General features: G+C 48.2%; 1 protein-coding gene across 1 annotated transcript in view; it reads left to right on the forward strand.

Moving 5' to 3' along the window:
* LOC139277599 (protein CBFA2T2-like) overlaps positions 1–17,764 on the forward strand; it is a 126,956-nt gene that overhangs the window by 101,743 nt on the left and 7,449 nt on the right. Inside the window, exons 5-9 of the mRNA XM_070896284.1 lie at positions 1,274–1,452; positions 3,622–3,848; positions 7,228–7,316; positions 13,010–13,202; positions 15,800–15,868. Of these exons, the coding sequence (XP_070752385.1) occupies positions 1,274–1,452; positions 3,622–3,848; positions 7,228–7,316; positions 13,010–13,202; positions 15,800–15,868 (757 nt within the window). The remainder of the gene's footprint in view (positions 1–1,273; positions 1,453–3,621; positions 3,849–7,227; positions 7,317–13,009; positions 13,203–15,799; positions 15,869–17,764) is intronic.

Genomic DNA, 17,764 nt, shown 5'->3' on the forward strand with positions numbered 1-17,764 from the left:
GAAAAGACTGACATTGGGAGTTGTTGGATGGCCTTCCTCATCTATCATGACCTTATGGTCCAAAACTTTGCACGACAAATTTACAGACAAAATCAACTCCTTGTTCCTTCAGGCATATTTGTTATTTAACACTAATATTGAATTGTGCCTCAGCTGCTCAGTGGATTGCACTGAGTCAAAGTCCCACTCCAGAAACATGAGCACAAAAATCTAGGCTGACATTCCAGTGCAGTACTCGGGTGGATGCAAAAGATCCCATGGCACTATTTCGAAGAAGAGCAGGGGAGCTATCCCCGGTGTCCTGGACAATATTTATCCCTCAATCAACATAGCAAAAACAGATTATCTGGTCATTATCACACTGCTGTTTGTGGGAGCTTGCTGTGCGCAAATTGGCTGCTGCGTTTTCCACATTACAACAGTGACTACACTCCAAAAACGACTTCATTGGCTGTAAAGCCCTTTGGAACGTTCGGTGGTTGTGAAAGGCGCTATAAAAATGTAAGTCTTTCTTTCTATTAATATAGAACTGATATATATTAGTTTTCCAGTGGTTGTCAGCCCCGACTGCTCGCACGGAATCCTGCTGGATGGTTCAGATCAGCATTCCCAGAGACCTGGAAACAGATTATACTTGCTCTTAAACGAGGGTTAGGATTTTAATTTTTCTTAATTCATTCTTGGGATGTGTGCATCGCTGGTATGGCCGGCATTTATTTCCCAGCCCCCGATGCCCTTGAGAAGGCAGTAGTGGGCCTTCATCTTGAACCTATAGTAGCATACGAATGAGTGGCTTGCTAGGCTGCTTCAAAGGGCAGTTAAGAGTCAACCACATTGCTGTGGGTTTTTAGATCCCTCCATGGCCTCACCCCCTTCCCCCTATCTCTGTCACCTCCTCCATCCCCACAACCCTGCAGGATCTCTGCGCTCCTCCATTTTTGGACTCTTGCGCATCCCCAAAATTCATCGCTCCACCCTTGGTGGCCGAGGCCCTGAACTCTGGAATTCCCTCCCTTAGGCTCTCCGCCTTGCTCTCATCCTTTAAGACCCTCCTTAAAACCGACGACCAAGCTTTTGGTCACCTGTTCTGATAATCTCCTTTGTTGGGTTGGTGTCAAATTGTGTTTGGTAGCACTCCTGTGCAGCGCCTTGGGACGTTGTACCACGTTAAAGGCGCTATATCAAGGCAAGCTGCTGCAGTTGATGAAACTGGGAAGAATGCAGACTATTTTGGAGCTGGTGGTGAGGTCCCGTGTCCTTTTTGTTTTGCCAGGCCAACCTGCCCCTGCTGCAGCGGGAGCTTCTTCACTGTGCCCGCTCCGCGAAACAGACGCCAGCTCAGTACCTGGCACAACACGAGCACCTGCTGCTGAACGCCAACGCCACATCCCCCGTCAACTCCACGGACCTGCTGGAGGTCAACGAGAACGGGAAGAGGAGCAGTCCGGAAAGGTAAATAATCCCATCTTCGAAAACTAGGCGCGCGCAAGTCTCTCGTCTCGTCGGCGCTGCACGCAGTGAGTCGGAGGCTGTTGTGAAGTGTGACGGCTGGAATGTGACCGGAAGTAAGGGTGACGCTTGCAGGGAAATGGGCGCAACAACAACAACAACAACTTTTATTTATATAGCGCCTTTAACGTAGTAAAACGTCGCCAGCACTTCGCAGCAGACAAACTTGACACCGAGCCACATAAAGAGAAATTACGGCAGATGACCAAACGGTGGGTCAAAGAGGCAGATTTTAAGGAGCATTTTAAAGGAGGAAAGAGAGGTGGAGAGGTTCAGGGAAGGGAGTTCCAGAGCTTAGGGCCCGGGCAGCTGAAGGCACGGCCACCAACGGTTGAAAGATTATAATCCGGGATGCTCAAGAGGGCAGAATTGGAGGAGCGCAGACATCTCGGCGGGGGTGGGGGGGGTGGTTGTGAAGCTGAAAAAGATTACAGCGATAGAGTTTATAGAGATATTATATATAATCTAGTTTATAGAGATAACGTGCAAGGCTTTCGATGGGCAGTGAACGTAGCCGAGCGGCCTGCGTGGCACAGCTGTTTGGGGAATCTTGGCTGCCGTAAGATAGGTTCTGCGATAGCGGCGAGATTCCTCGTCCCCATTGTTGCGTCGCCTTAAAAAGGAAAGACGGGCTTGCATTCAATGTGCTCCCTAATTTTGTTTTGGCCCGCACGGCCCCTTTAACGGGCTGCGCGGGCCGTTCAAACCTCTGCCCACGCAGCCGCGCTTTTCTGCAGTGTGGCGCCGGCTCACCGACTGCGCGGGACCTCGAGGCAGCTGCGTGGCCGGGCACCTTAAAGGGACAGCGCTTGCATTTACATCGCCCCCTTCACAACCTCGGGGCGTTCCCCTCTCGCAGCCATTGGCTACAGTAGAGAATCACTTCGTAGATGGGCCCCACAACATGTTTTTAAAAATGTAAATTGAACTGTTGTCTCGTCTGCTTTTCAGACCTGCCAAGTCTGCAAAAATCCACTTAGCCGAGCCACAACAGTAAGATCTTACGTGATACATTTTTATACTTCCTGCCACTCTGCTTCAAGTGGTGAGAGAATTAAGTGTGCTTGGATCTGATCCAAGCAGATTTAGCCAAGTGCCAACAAGGGATGGGGGAAGGTTGGAAGGGGATGAGGGAGAGATTGACATTCCAATGAGATGACTAGCGTATGGACAGAAATGCCAGCAAAAATACAAGCTCGACCAAAATTGGACAGACTGTCTTTATCATAACAATAAATCCTGGAGCAGTACAGACATATATTTTGAGTAAGAGGGTGAAATATCGTATCATACTTACAGAAATATTTAAAGACCTCGAGCTGCAAGCCTATCGTCGCTGTAGTACTGTCCCCTCTAATTCTCCTTGAATCTAGTATCTGGATTCCCGCAAATTGGATCTGAGGGTCTTATTGGCCAGGACACCGGAGAGAACGTCCCTGCTCTACTTCAAGAGTGTCACGGGATGTATAACCTGAGGGCAAACGGGGCCTCGGCTTAATGCCACATCCGAAAGACGGCACCTCCGACAGTGCTGCGCTCCCTCAGCACTGGCACTGGGAGTGTCCGCCTAGAATATGCGCTGAAATCCCTGGAGTCTCACAACCTTCTGAACTCTCACAACCTTCTGACTCAGAGGCGAGAGTGCTACCCACTGAGCCAAAGCTGACATCTAACGATGGAAATATAACCATATTTAGCTGTCAGCTACGGCTCAGTGCTCGCAGTCTCGCCTCTGTGCCAGAAGGTCGTGGGTTCAAGTTCCACTCCAGTTAATTGAGCACAAAATCTCGGCTGACACTCCCAGTACTGAGGGACCACAGCACTGTCGGAGGTGCCGTCTTTCAGATGAGAAGTTAAACCTCTTGGATGGCCATAAAAGATCCCATGGCACTATTGTAAAAGACGAGCAAAGAAGCTCTCCCTGATGTCCCGGCCAGTATCTGTCTTTAATGAAGATAAATATTGGCCAGGAAACCGGGGAGAAATTCCTTGCTCTTCTTTGAAGTAGTGCCTTGGGATCATTTACATGAATTCAGTTGGTAAGTCTGTGAAATAAGGATTCTTCCCCTGAAAGCTTTGATTCACTATGAAGTTATTTCCCCCGCTCCTCAGGAATAAGGAGAATGGTTTTGAGCGTGACCCTCCAGCGAAGCGGGTGTGCACGATTAGCCCGGCCCAGCGACACAGCCCAACCATCGGCTTACCTCACCCACCCAACGGGCAACTGCATCCAACCCCTCCTCCACTGCAGCACTACAGCCTGGACGACGTGACCATGAATCACCTGTACAGGGACCCGCAGAGACTACCTGAGTACAGAGACCGGCTCAGGCATCATGGTGAGCGGATTCAGGCCTCGGGGCCCAGGTTGTTCGTAGCCTCCCCGGCGGGATCTATGGTGAAGTCTGTCTCTAGCGAGGGCCGTGTCTTCGTAGAGGGTAGCCATGGCATGGTTTCTCCAGTTGGTGAGAGATCCAGAGTTGGCTTTGTGGGTCACTTAGAAAGCAGTTGGGAGAAATTTGGCTATTTAGTACCAGAGAGGGATATACTTGCATGGAGGCAGTTCAGAGAAGGTTCACTAGGTGGATTCCTGAGATGAGGGGGTTGTCTTATGAAGATAGGTTGAGTAGGTTGGGCCTATACTCATTGGAGTTTAGAGAGGTGATCTTAATTGAAATATAGAAGATTCTGTCAGGGTAGATGCAGAGAGGATGTTTCACCTCGTGGGGGAATCTAGAACTAGGGGGCATAGTTTCAGAATAAGGGGTCGCCCATTTAGAACTGAGATGAGGAGGAATTTCTTCTGAGGGTCGTAAATCTGTGGAATTCTCTGCCCCAGGGAGCTGTGGAGGTTGAGTCATTGAATATATTTAAGGTGGAGATAGACAGATTTTTGAGCGATAAGGGAGTGAAGGATTATGGGGAGCGGGCAGGGAAATGGAGCTGAGTCCATGATCAGATCAGCCATGATCTTATTAAATGGCGGAGCAGGCTCGAGGGGCCAAGTGGCCTACTCCTGCTCCTATTTCTTATGTACGGCGCCGCGAAACGCCTCCCTCCCGAGCGCCGCACTGTCAGCTCCTGCCGCGAACGTCAGTGAAGATTTAACGGCGGCGCTGACAATTTGCGCTGCCCTCGCTAGCCCCGCCCGCTCGGTGATGTCACCGAGTGTGCCCTGTAGTCCCGCGTTTGCAAAATTGAATCTTTCGCTTGCCTGGCGCTGAGACAGGAAAGCAGTCGGTCCAGCGACGATCCCAGGGCGATATCGGCCGGAGTGCAAGGTAAGTACTGAAACTTCAGTTTTTAAACTTCTATTTATTTGTTGCAGTCGTGGGGAAGTGTGGGTGAGGTTTATTGAAATTTTCACCAGGATTTTTGTTTTCATCTTCAAAATTGAATAGGCCTCCTGCGCTATCGCTCCATTAGCACCCTAAGAGGAGTGTGCAACGCACGTCTTAACACTCCACTCACCACTTGGGGCGATACAACTGAATATCCCACTTTGAGGCGGTAAACATCACCCGGCACCAAAGGTAGCGCCCCGACGGCAACACTGCCTCAAAGCGGGCCATACCGAATTTCTAGCCCAAAGACTTGCTTTTATATCGCACCTTCCTTGGCCTCAGGTTGTCCCAAAGTGCTTTACAACCAATGAAGTACTTTTCAAAGGTAGTCACTGTTGTAATGTGGGAAACGTGGCAGCCAATTTACGCACAGCAAGCTCCCATTATGAGACAATTATATATTTTACTGATGTTGGTTGAGTGATAAATATTGGCAAAGACTCACCTGCACAGTGCCATGGGATCTTTTACGTCCACCTGAGAGGACAGAGAGTCTCTCGGTTTAATGTCTCATCCAAAAGACAGCACCTCCAACTGGGAGTGTCAGCCTAGATTTTTGTGCTCAAGTTCCTGGAGTGGGACTTGAACCCACAACCTTCTGACCCAAAGGTGACAGTCCTACCCACTGAGCCACAGTTGACAGGTTAGGGTACTCCAGTTGACTTCAGTGCCCTTGACTTGGAAGAGAGAACCAGATAAATCAGCCAGGTTTTCCACTCCTGATCGCTGTCCAATGACCCTGGTGACAAGTGAGCATGTGGGGATACCGGTTAAGGACAGGATCAGCTCAGCGCCCGCAATCAATCAGCCGACCATCGGTGACCAACCAGGCTCCCGCCTAAGCAATGGGGTCTCCGGGACAAGGTACCAGGGAGCTGCCGCATGTGTGACCCCCTTCAGAGGCGGAGCCGTGTGGGGAGCAAGGTGTTTTTATCTCTAGAACAATCTTGTTGCTTCATCTTTTTATTCAGTGTCAGCTGTGGCTCAGTGGGCAGCACTCTCGCCTCTGAGTCAGAGGGTTGTGGGTACAAGTCTCACTCCAGGGACTGAGTACAAAAATATAGGCTCACACTGCATTGCAGTGCTGCGGGAGTGCTGCACTGTCAGAGGTGTCGTCTTTCAGATGAGACGTTTAACCAAGTGGACGTAAAAGATCCCACGACACTGTTTCGAAGAAGAGCAGGGGAATTATCCTGGCCAATATTTATCCCTCACAATCAACATTACAAAAACAGATTACCTGGTCATTATCACATTGCTGTTTGTGGGAGCTTGCTGTGCGCAAATTGGCTGCCGCATTACCTACATTACAACAGTGACTACTTCATTGGCTGTAAAGTGCTTTGAAACGTCCGGTGGTCGTGAAAGGCGCTATATAAATCCAAGTCTGTCTTTCTTTCTCGGACTCAAGACTTGGAAAGCTAACTTGGGAGAACGTGGATGTCACTGGTAAAATTCAAATCAGGAATGCAGAGGGGGGTGTTCTGTTCTAATTGGAGCAGGATCCTACTTGCAAACTTTTACTCTGTCACGGTGAAATGAACGGGATATGTGTCCACACAGACAGAACTCTGACCTAAGCACAGTGCCCTGTGTTGCTGGTTACTGTCTTTGGGGGTGTAATGTATTTGCTTTACGGGTTCTTTTCTTAATAGCAATGTGTTGTTATGCATTCTTAAGAACTAGTTGGTTTATTAGCAAAAGTTTAACAATCACACTACACATTACCAATTCATCCACTAGGCTCACAACTGCATACCTCATCGTGGATGAACTAGACCCAACTGGCTGGAGTTTTATTGAGTCTAGTGAATATCACGTGACTGGCTAAGCCACTCACAATGCAACAGCTCTACAACTATTTTAAAGTAAAACTATAAATCAGGGGGGGGGGCACTAGAACTGACAAATTAAACTTTTTAAACAATAAACGGTCAAATTAAAATTTGGTTGCCGGGGGTGATGATGCACTCCAGTCCCTCCGGCGCCCACCTCTCGCGGAAGTCCGCGAGTGTACCGATGGGCACCGTGTGCTCCATCTCCAGGGACACCCTGGCTCGAGTGTAACTGCGGAAGAGAGCCAGGCAGTCGGGCTGTGCAACAGCTCTACAACTATTGTTGTAGAAAACAAATCAAGCGCCCCTCCCCCGATTAAAGGGGGGGGGTGGGGGCAGCACACTCCCAAAACTTTTCAAGTGCCCCCCTTTTTTTTGTTTTGTATTTTTGCAACAACTCTACAAACCTGGGAGCATCCTCACAGGTGCATACATTTCAGGGGGTTGAGCCGCACAGGCTTCTCGTATTATACACTTGAAAAATTGAGTATCTCTTTCCAAAATCTTGTTCCAGTCCTTTAACATTTCTTTCCTTCCAGGAGGATCCCGCGGCATGCATCAGGAAGAGATGATCGACCATCGACTGACTGACCGGGAGTGGGCTGAAGAATGGAAGCATTTGGATCATGTAGGTCCTGACTCATAGAAACATAGAAAATAGGTGCAGGAGTAGGCCATTCGGCCCTTCTAGCCTGCACTGCCATTCAATGAGTTCATGGCTGAACATGCAACTTCAGTACCCCCTTCCTGCTTTCTCGCCATACCCCTTGATCCCCCTAGTAGTAAGGACTTCATCTAACTCCTTTTTGAAGAATCTAACTCCTTTTTGAAGACTCCTCCTCCTGCTCCTCCTCTCTTTTCACTTCTCCTCGTTCTCCTCCAAATCCATTCCCATTCATGTCCTCTTCATTTGAGATGTTGACCCGTTTAGAAACAGATGATTTTAACAATCTGAACAAATCCTCTTCACACCTTCCTGTCCTGATTTTCTCGGTTACCTTGCAGGGCTGTGTCACTGTGACCCGGCATCACTGGGGCAGGTAACTTGACTTACAATGGGAGACCGAACCCCATTGAATTTCAACACCTGGGTGTTTGGGGCATATTTAGCTAATGAAAGAGGGTTCAAAATCATAAGAAATAGGAGCGGGAGTAGGCCATTCAGCCCCTCGAGCCTGCTCCACCATTCAATAAGATCATGGCTGATCTTCAACCTCAACTCCACTTTCCCGCCCGATCCCCATATCCCTTGATTCCCCTAGTGCCCAAAAATCTCTCTATTTCAGCCTTGAATATACTCAACGACTGAGTATCCACAGCCCTCTGGGGCAGAGAATTCCAAAGATTTACAACCCTCCGAGCGAAGGAATTCCTCCTCATCTCAGCCTTAAATGGCCGACCCCTTATCCAGAGACTGTGAACCCTAGTTCTAGATTCTCCAACCAGGGGAAACAACCTCTCAACATCTACCGTGGCAATCCCTCTCAGAATATGTTTCAATATTCTGTATCATCTTGGATGGTTTCCTTGTTTGTTTTACTCTACTTCTCTGCTTTGTTTTACTCGGCATTCATTGGAACAGTGAAAGTCTTCTTTTGAATCTATAGAGTTCATAGGTTTAATAGAGGTCTTTCCCTGAAGCTGTGAATCCTGGGAGAGCCCTGCCTCCATAGCGTTTACTTGCTTTCCTCACTTTCCACGAAGCAAAAATGCAGGGATTCACTAGTGCAATGCAGACACTCACTATTGTGTATGAAATGATACAATGAACTCCGTACTGTGAGCCAGTGACTAGGTGTAATCTGGTCAGTCTTTAATGGCTTCCAGAAATGAAGATACAAAGGTGAAGTTCAGGTTATATATACCGGGCCCAGCACGAGTGTACCCATAACTCTAGGACCTCCGATGGTAGTGCCCCCTGGTGGTGAGCGGGCCTTATGTACATACATTACACTCACGGGATCACAATCCTGAGGTAGGGAGGTGGAACTTTGGGGATTGCATCTGTCAGTCTCCCACTCCCACCATTTTATGGCTCTGCTTGTGGCCACAGGCTACCTCAATGAGCATCTGTAGTTGGAGGTTAGAAACATAGAAAATAGCTGCAGGAGCAGGCCATTCGGCCCCTCGAGCCTACACCGCCATTCAATAAGATCATGGCTGATCATTCCTTCAGTACCCCTTTCCTGCTTTCTCTCCATACCCTTGATCCCCTTAACCGTAAGGGCCATATCTAACTCCCTCTTGGATATATCCAATGAACTGGCATCAACAACTCTCTGCGGCAGGGAATTCCACAGGTCAACAACTCTGAGTGAAGAAGTTTCTCCTCATCTCAGTCCTAAATGGCCTACCCCTTATCCTAAAACTATGTCCCCTGGTTCTGGACTTCCTCAACATTGGGAACATTCTTCCTGCATCTAACCTGTCCAGTCCCATCAGAATCTTATATGTTTCTATGAGATCCCCTCTCATCCTTCTAAACGCCAGTGAATAAAGGCCCAGTTGATCCAGAGTCTCCTCATATGACAGCCCAGCCATCCCTGGAATCAGTCTGGTGAACCTTCGCTGCACTCCCTCAATAGCAAGAACATCCTTCCTCAGACTAGGAGACCAAAACTGAACACAATATTCCAGGTGAGGCCTCACTAAGGCCCTGTACAACTGCAGTAAGACCTCCCTGCTCCTATATTCAAATCCCCTAGCTATGAAGACCAACATACCACTTACCTTCTTTACCAACTGCTGTACCTGCGTGCCCACTTTCAGTGACAGGTCTCGTTGCACCTCCCCTTTTTCTAGTTTGCCGCCATTCAGATAATATTCTGCCTTTGTGCTTTTGCCCCCAAAATGGATAACCTTACATTTATCCACATTATACTGCATCTGCCATGTATTTGCCCACTCACCTAATCTGTCCAAGTCACCCTGCAGCCTCTTAGCGTCCTCCTCACAGCTCGCACCGCCACCCAGTTTAGTGTCATCCGTAAACTTGGAGATATTACACTCTATTCCTTCATCCAAATCGTTAATGTATATTGTAAAGAGCTGGGGTCCCAGCACTGAGCCCTGTGGCACCCCACTAGTAACTGCCTGCCATTCTGAAAAGGACCCGTTTATCTCGACTCTCTGCTTCCTGTCTGCCAACCAGTTCTCTGTCCACGTCAGTACATTACCCCCAATACCACGCGCTTTGATTTTGTACACCAATCTCTTGTGCGGGACCTTGTCAAAAGAACATAAGAACATAAGAACATAAGAACATGGAACAGGAGTAGACCATCTAGCCCCTCGAGCCTGCTCCGCCATTCAACAAGATCATGGCTGATCTGGTCGTGGACTCAGCTCCACTTACCCGCCCGCTCCCCGTAACCCTTAATTCCCTTATTGGTTAAAAATCTATCTATCTGTGATTTGAATACATTCAATGAGCTAGCCTCAACTGCTTCCTTGAGCAGAGAATTCCACAGATTCACAACCCTCTGGGAGGAGAAATTCCTTCTCAACTCGGTTTTAAATTGGCTCCCCTGTATTTTGAGACTGTGCCCCCTAGTTCTAGTCTCCCCGACCAGTGGAAACAACCTCTCTGCCTCTATCTTATCTATCCCTTTCATTATTTTAAATGTTTCTATAAGATCACCCCTCATCCTTCTGAACTCCAACGAGTAAAGACCCAGTCTACTCAATCTATCATCATAAGGTAACCAACCCCCTCATCTCCGGAATCAGCCTAGTGAATCGTCTCTGTACCCCCTCCAAAGCTAGTATATCCTTCCTTAAGTAAGGTGACCAAAACTGCACGCAGTACTCCAGGTGCGGCCTCACCAATACCCTGTACAGTTGCAGCAGGACCTCCCTGCTTTTGTACTCCATCCCTCTCGCAATGAAGGCCAACATTCCATTCGCCTTCCTGATTACCTGCTGCACCTGCAAACTAACTTTTTGGGATTCATGCACAAGGGTTCCATTATTTAAAGGGGCTGCTCCTGAAATTCTGGCTGCACTTCAGTCCCACTCTCCTGATCTTTGGGCACCCTGTGCGGAGGGGAGCGGGTAGGTCCGAAGGCCTCCTCTTTGGACTGCTCCTGGGCACGGCCAAGGGTGCCATCAGCCGGTCCAGGCAGCGGGCGGTCGAGGGGGTCGTTCAACCTGACTGCCTGCCTCTCTTCCGCTCTTACATCCGGTCCAGGGTGTCCTTGGAGATGGAGCACGCGGTGTCCACCGGTACGCTCGCGGCCTTCCGCGAGAGGTGGGCACCGGATGGACTGGAGTGCATCATCACGCCCGGCAACCAAATTTTAATTTGATTTTACGTTTTAAAGTTTAATTTGTTTTAATTGCCGGTGCTTTTAGTGTCCCCCTCCCCTTTTATAGGGGGCACTGGAAAAAATGTGATTTTAGCGCCCAAAAAAAAAACCAAAAAAAAGAAAAACACAAAAAAAAAACCCACAAAAAAAAAGAAAAAAAAGGGCCTTGTAAATGTCTGCTGTGTCATCCAGGGCGGGTGGCACGGTTTAATGTTTATGTTTTTTTTCAGGTAAATTCAAAAAGAGTTTCATGCACAAGGACCCCCAGGTCCCTCTGCACCGCAGCATGTTGTAATTTCTCCCCATTCAAATAATATTCCCTTTTACTGTTTTTTTTTCCCAAGGTGGATGACCTCACATTGTATTCCATCTGCCAAACCTTAGCCCATTCGCTTAACCTATCTAAATCTCTTTGCAGCCTCTCTGTGTCCTCTACACAACCCGCTTTCCCACTAATCTTTGTGTCATCTGCAAATTTTGTTACACTACACTCTGTCCCCTCTTCCAGGTCATCTATGTATATTTCCAAGTCATCTATGTATATTTCTTTTGAAAGTCCAAATACACCACATCCACTGGTTCTCCCTTGTCCACTCTACTAGTTACATCCTCAAAAAATTCCAGAAGATTTGTCAGGCATGATTTCCCTTTCATAAATCCATGCTGACTCTGTCTGATCCTGTCACTGCTTTCCAAATGGGCTGCTATTTCATCCTTGATGATTGATTCTAACATTTTCCCCACTACTGATGTCAGGCTAATTGGTCTATAATTACCCGCTTTCTCTCCCTCCTTTTTTAAAAAGTGGCGTTACATTAGCTACCCTCCAGTCCATAGGAACTGATCCAGAGTCGATAGATTGTTGGAAAATGATCACCAATGCATCCACTATTTCTAGGGCCACTTCCTTAAGTACTCTGGGACACAGACTATGAGGACCCGGAGATTTATCAGTCTTTAATCCCATCAATTTCCCTAACACAATAAGGATATCTTTCAGTTCCTCATTCTCACTAGACCCACTGTCTCCTAGTACATTCGGAAGGTTATTTGTAACTTCCTTTGTGAAGACAGAACCAAAGTATTGGTTCAATTGGTCTACCATTTCTTTGTTCCCCATTATAAATTCACCTGAATCCGACTGCAAGGGACCTACGTTTGTCTTTACTAATCTTTTTCTCTTCACATATTTATAGAAGCTTTTGCAGTCAGTTTTTATGTTCCCTGCAAGCTTCCTCTCGTACTCTATTTTCCCTCTCAATTACACCCTTAGTCCTCCTCTGTTGAATTCTAAATTTCTCCCAGTCCTCAGGTTTGTTGCTTTTTCTAGCCAATTTATATGCATCTTCTTTGGTTTTAACACTATCCTTAATTTCCCTTGTTAGCCATGGTTGAGCCACCTTCCCAGTTTTTTTTAACTCCAGACAGGGATGTACAATTGTAACAGTCAACTTCCATGTTTCTTCCCATCCCTTCTCTCCATTGGCCATCAGCTTGGAACTTGGCCACAAATCTGTTGTCCTCTGATACAAAGGCAAAATACTGCGGATCTGGAAATATGAATAGAAAATGCTCGGAATACTCAGCGGGTCAGGCAGCATCTGTGGAGAGAGAGAAACAGAGTTAACGTTTCAGACTTGACGAAAGGTCAGCAGCCTGAAGGGGTTAACTCCATTGCTCTCTCCACAGATGGTGCCTGACCTGTTGTCTTCTGATAGCTGTATTTTATAGTCTCTTGAACACTCTTAGTTAAACTTAACTCTCTTTATTTGGGAGACCTCAGACAGCCATATGGAGCTTAAGATGGCGTTCCTTCACAGACCCTCTCTCTCAATCTAGCTCTCTATACCTCCTAGCTAGAGAGCGCTATACATTATTGCGTTACAATAGCAGGGTAGGGGGAAATGCTGACACGAGTTGGGAGTTTTATGGAGTCTCACTGGGATTCCCGAAACAGAGCAAAGCAGGTGGAGCTGGGTCACGTAGCAACGGGAAACCTTCTCTCTGCTCACAGCTCCTGAACTGCATCATGGACATGGTGGAGAAGACTCGCCGCTCGTTGGCTGTCCTCTGCCGTTGCCAAGAGGCGGACCGGGAGGAACTGAACCACTGGATGAGGCGTTACAATGACACCGAGGACGTGCGAAAGGGAGCCAGCACTCACCTCCGACAACTCAGCCCCGGGAACACCGACACCATTCAATCCGGTGAGTCGGGCGCAGGATTCATGGCGGGGGTTCTCAGCCGCCATTTTAAAAGTGCGCCGAACTGAAGTGCTGCGTAATCCCCGGTGTTAGCTATAAACTAAAGGGGAGGGGGGCCATTTAGACCGCACGTTCCCCTCCACGTCACACACACCCTCCTGACTTGGAAATATATCGGCCGTTCCTTCAGCATCGCTGGGTCAAAATTCTGGAACTCCCTCCCTAACAGCATTGAGGGAACACCTTCACCACACGGACTCAAGAATGTGGCTCACCACCACCTTCTCGAGGGCAATTAGGGATGGGCAATAAATGCTGACCTTGCCAGCAACGCCCACATCCCAGGAATGAATTTTTAAAAAGGGGTCATTTAGACTTTGAGATTGTATAAAATGGGCGATGGCGAATCTATGGAAATAAAAATCAGCAAAAGTGTAAAACAGGTGATCAGATGTAAAACGCCAATTCACTGTCACCTGTTTTACACTATGGTACAAAGTCAAAATGACCCCCAGAGTGTGCATGGATTGACAGTGTGGTGTTCTATTTCTGCAACTCCACGGACCCCAAGACCAGGACTTGCATTTACCTGTCTCACCCTTTTTCCTTTAATCCTCTTTAAATTTATTTGTAAGTTACTCAGCTGAGGGATCTTAATGCTGGGAAACTGGACATCCTTTCAGAGTGAGCCTCCAGTGTTAACCAGCCACTCCCTCCCAGGTAAGGTGTAGAACGGCCAGGTGCAGCGTAAAGTTGCCCTTGCTCTCCCACCATCTAATTTTTCCAGGTCCCATGCCAGCCCTCTCATAGTCTCTCCTCCCCATCATCTTTGTCCGCTCATCTCCTGAAGGCTCTGACTCATGCCCGGGCAACATTCCAAGGGGAGCCATCCAAAGGACCATTCGACACGTGCAAGCCTAGGCAGTGCATGGCGACAAGCTATTCGACTGTGTGGGGAAGCACAGCCGAGTCTGATCATGTCCTCACCCAACTTACGCACGCATGCACACATGCACGCACACACTCAACACACATACGCACACACACACCCAACACATGCGCGCACACACACACACACACCCAACACACACACACTTCCAGCAATCAAGAGAAGGAGGAACCCAGGCTGGTAATACCGCCCCACCCCAAAGTTCCCTGTAAGCTGTGCAGCGCTCAACGCTCCAGGATCCCACACACCCGGCTGTTCGATGCTAAAGCCGCATGGGCTGCGCGACACCAAACACAATCACAGGGTTAAAAGCATATGATTTCAAAGAAGAGCAGGGACGTTTTCCCCAGTGTCCTGGGCCAATATTTATTCCTCAATCAACATCACAAAAAACAGATTCTCTGGTCATTATCACATTGCTGTTTGTGGGAGCTTGTTTGTGCGCAAGTTGGCTGCCACGTTTCCTACATTACAACAGTGACTACACTTCATTGGCTGTAAAGCGCTTTGGGACGTCCGATGGTCGTGACAGGCGCTATATAAATGTAAGACTTTCTTTCCATTGTGGCCCACTTGTGATCCATCTGGAGCTCTCTCACACTCTCACTCTCAATCTACTCTTACTCTCAATCTACTCTTACTCTTACTCTCACTCTCTTACTCTCACTCTCACTTACTCACACTCTCTCTCTCTCTCTCTCTCTCTCTTTCTCTCTCTCTTTCTCACTCCCTCTCTCTCTCATTCCCTCTCTCTCTCACTCCCTCTCTTTCTCACTCCTTCTCACTCCCTCTCTCTCTCTCTCTCTCACACTCACTCACTCACTCTCTCTCTGTCATGACGAACCAGCCTTTAGTCCTACAGCAGGTCCTGACCAAGATGGCAAGCAAGAACTCTCAGAGAAGGAGTTTCTGCCCTTGACAATGCCCCCAGGGTGACTGCCCCTCTGATTTCATTGACCATATGGGAGATAGCCGGAAATCCTGTAAACGGTGGGGACCAGTGTCCCCATTAATTTTTTGGGGGGGTGCGCGGCCCATTCTATAGTACTGCGCAGGCGCGGTTTATCCCGCTGAAAAGCTGGTATTCCGGCTGTTCGGGTGCTCCAAATCGCTGCATAGCCATGCAACTTAAAGGGAACGTTGACGGGGACCTGATCCACATGTGTCCCTGCTGTTATACGATGGCCTCCCTCCGGAGTTCCGATAGGAGTGCGGCGCAATTCCCTAAGAAATGTAGGAACAGGCGTGGGCCATTCAGCCCCTCGATCCTGCTTCTGCATGGCTGACCTGCATCTCTGCTCCGTCTACCCGCCTTGGTTCCATAATCTTGCGGGATGCGGGGCAATCCATCGCCCTGTCTTCGTCAAGGACGTAAAGGCTTCCAGTAGCACCACATCAGTTCTGCCCCAACCCTTTCTCCACCTCGACTCCCAGATTCTAAGGTTGGGTTCTGGCCATGGGAGCCTGAAGGGCAGGCCGCAATCGCCGGGGAACTCCTTCACTGTCGAAGCCAGCCAACGGGGAAGGGGGTGGTTTAGTGAAGGAATCCTTTTATCGAGTATCCTGATTTTTTTGTGGCAGTGAGGGGTTGAGTCTCTGCAGCGAGAAACGGGCTAACTCACTTACTTTAAGTCGAATTGTGTCTCAGCAGAGCTTCACCGGGAGATCAGTCACAGGCCATCAGCTGGCTACGTCCCAGATGAAATCTGGAAAAAGGCAGGTAAGCCATACTAGAGCTAATTTAGTGTAACCCGTGGTTTAGACTAAAGCATCCAATGGGGGTGGGGGGCGGGGTGCGGGGAAATGGCAATCTGGAGGAAAAGATTTTAACGGAAAATATTACAATTTTGCACGAACCGAATCTCTGGGTGCCATATTGTTTGGTCTCAATTTACCACCCTGTAAGATCATGGAATTACAGAATCATATTTATGGACTATTCACTTATTCATTCATGATTTTATCTTTTTTTCGATCTCCCTTTGAACAAAATATAGGACTGTGCCTGTTTCTTTTATTAATTAGCGACCCCGCCAACAAAATCAAGCAACATGCAACTTTCAAAAGAACTGTTCGACTTTGTTAATGGCTTATTAATTGTCGATTTAAAAAAAAAAGAAAGACTTGCATTTATATAGCACCTTTCACGACCACCGGAAAGCTCAAAGCACTTTACAGCCAATGCAGTACTTTTGGAGTGTAGTCACTGTTGTAATGTGGGAAAAGGGAACATTCTCCTGTTTTTTTTCCATTCGATTCTCAAGATTCCAAGATAAGTACAGCTAAGGATGGTCATTTGACCTGACCCATCTTAGCTCATCCATCCTCGAAGACGCAGCATTCAATTGGTTCTTAAATGATTGCTTTTGCCTCCTCTACTCTACCTGGAGTCCACTCCATGGCCCTAAGTTTCCACATGATTTGCTCCTGATTTTTAGGAGCAACTGGTGGAGAACGGAGTATCTTAGAAATCGCAATTCTCCACATTTAAGTTTTCTGCAGTTCTAGTCATGTAGAACAGTTTCACTTTGGAACAGAATTTTTTTTTCAAAAGGGGGCGTGTCCAGCCACTGACGCCTGATTTGAAAGTTTCCACAGTGAAAACGTACTCCAAACTAACTTAGAATGGAGCAAGTGAAGATTTTTGTAGGCCTGAAAAAACCTTGTCTACACATTAAAAAATCAGGCGCAGGTTACAAATTAGGCGTCGGGAACGAGGTGGGGGGGGGGGGGTTATACTTATACAAATATTATACAAATAATTCCAACCTGAATAAAAATTTATAAGCAAAGAAAAGATTAAATAAACCACGTTCCTACCTGTGTGAAAGTGCTTCAGGCAGTGAGAAGGCTGCAGGAAGCCTCAGAAGTTGAGGGAGCCATTCTCGACGGCGGTGGGGGGGAGGGCGGGGAGGCCCCCCCCTGCCGTCAGTCGGGCCCGTCGGGAAACGGCTGCCTCAACTTCTGAGGCTTCCTGCAGCCTTCTCACTGCTGCAAGAAGCCTCAGTGCTGATCATGGAAGGGCAATGTGCTTTTATTAAAAAATTTAAAAAATTGAACAGCTACAAAGAACTACAAAAATGGCCGAGTGCCAATGTTTCCTTCACACTGCGCGTGCGCAAACGCTCCAACGCGCACGCGCAGGGTTGCCGGCACGAAAAAAACTCATTTAAATGGTACCCGCCCCCTCCGACTTACTAAATCGGCGCGAATGGTAGGCTCCGCCCCCTGGGCGCCGCGCCAAGCTGACATCGAGCTGCAAAGCGCTCGAGAATAGCGCGTTTTTTTTTTTTCAGGCGTCGTTTTCGGCGCGAAAAACGGGCGCCCAGCTCAGAGGGGTGCCTGTTTTGCCACGTGTGGAAACTTGGGGCCCATGTATTAATCACTCTTTTCATGACAAGGGTCCTAAATGCACCTTTTACAATTGTAAAGTTATTACAAAGGGGACAAGATTCGGTGCTGCCCCGATTGGGGACAGTAACCGCTGCCCAGCGAAATTGTGGTTCGCGCCCACGAGAGGGAAATGGATCACAATGTTGCAGGGGTGGGGCTGGGGCTGGGCTCCGTGGATTAACCACGGAGAGATGCATAGCGCTGGCGGGTGCATAGGGCCCCT

The sequence above is a fragment of the Pristiophorus japonicus genome, chromosome 12 (assembly GCF_044704955.1).
Source record: "Pristiophorus japonicus isolate sPriJap1 chromosome 12, sPriJap1.hap1, whole genome shotgun sequence".
In the NCBI taxonomy this organism is placed as follows: Eukaryota; Metazoa; Chordata; class Chondrichthyes; family Pristiophoridae; genus Pristiophorus; species Pristiophorus japonicus.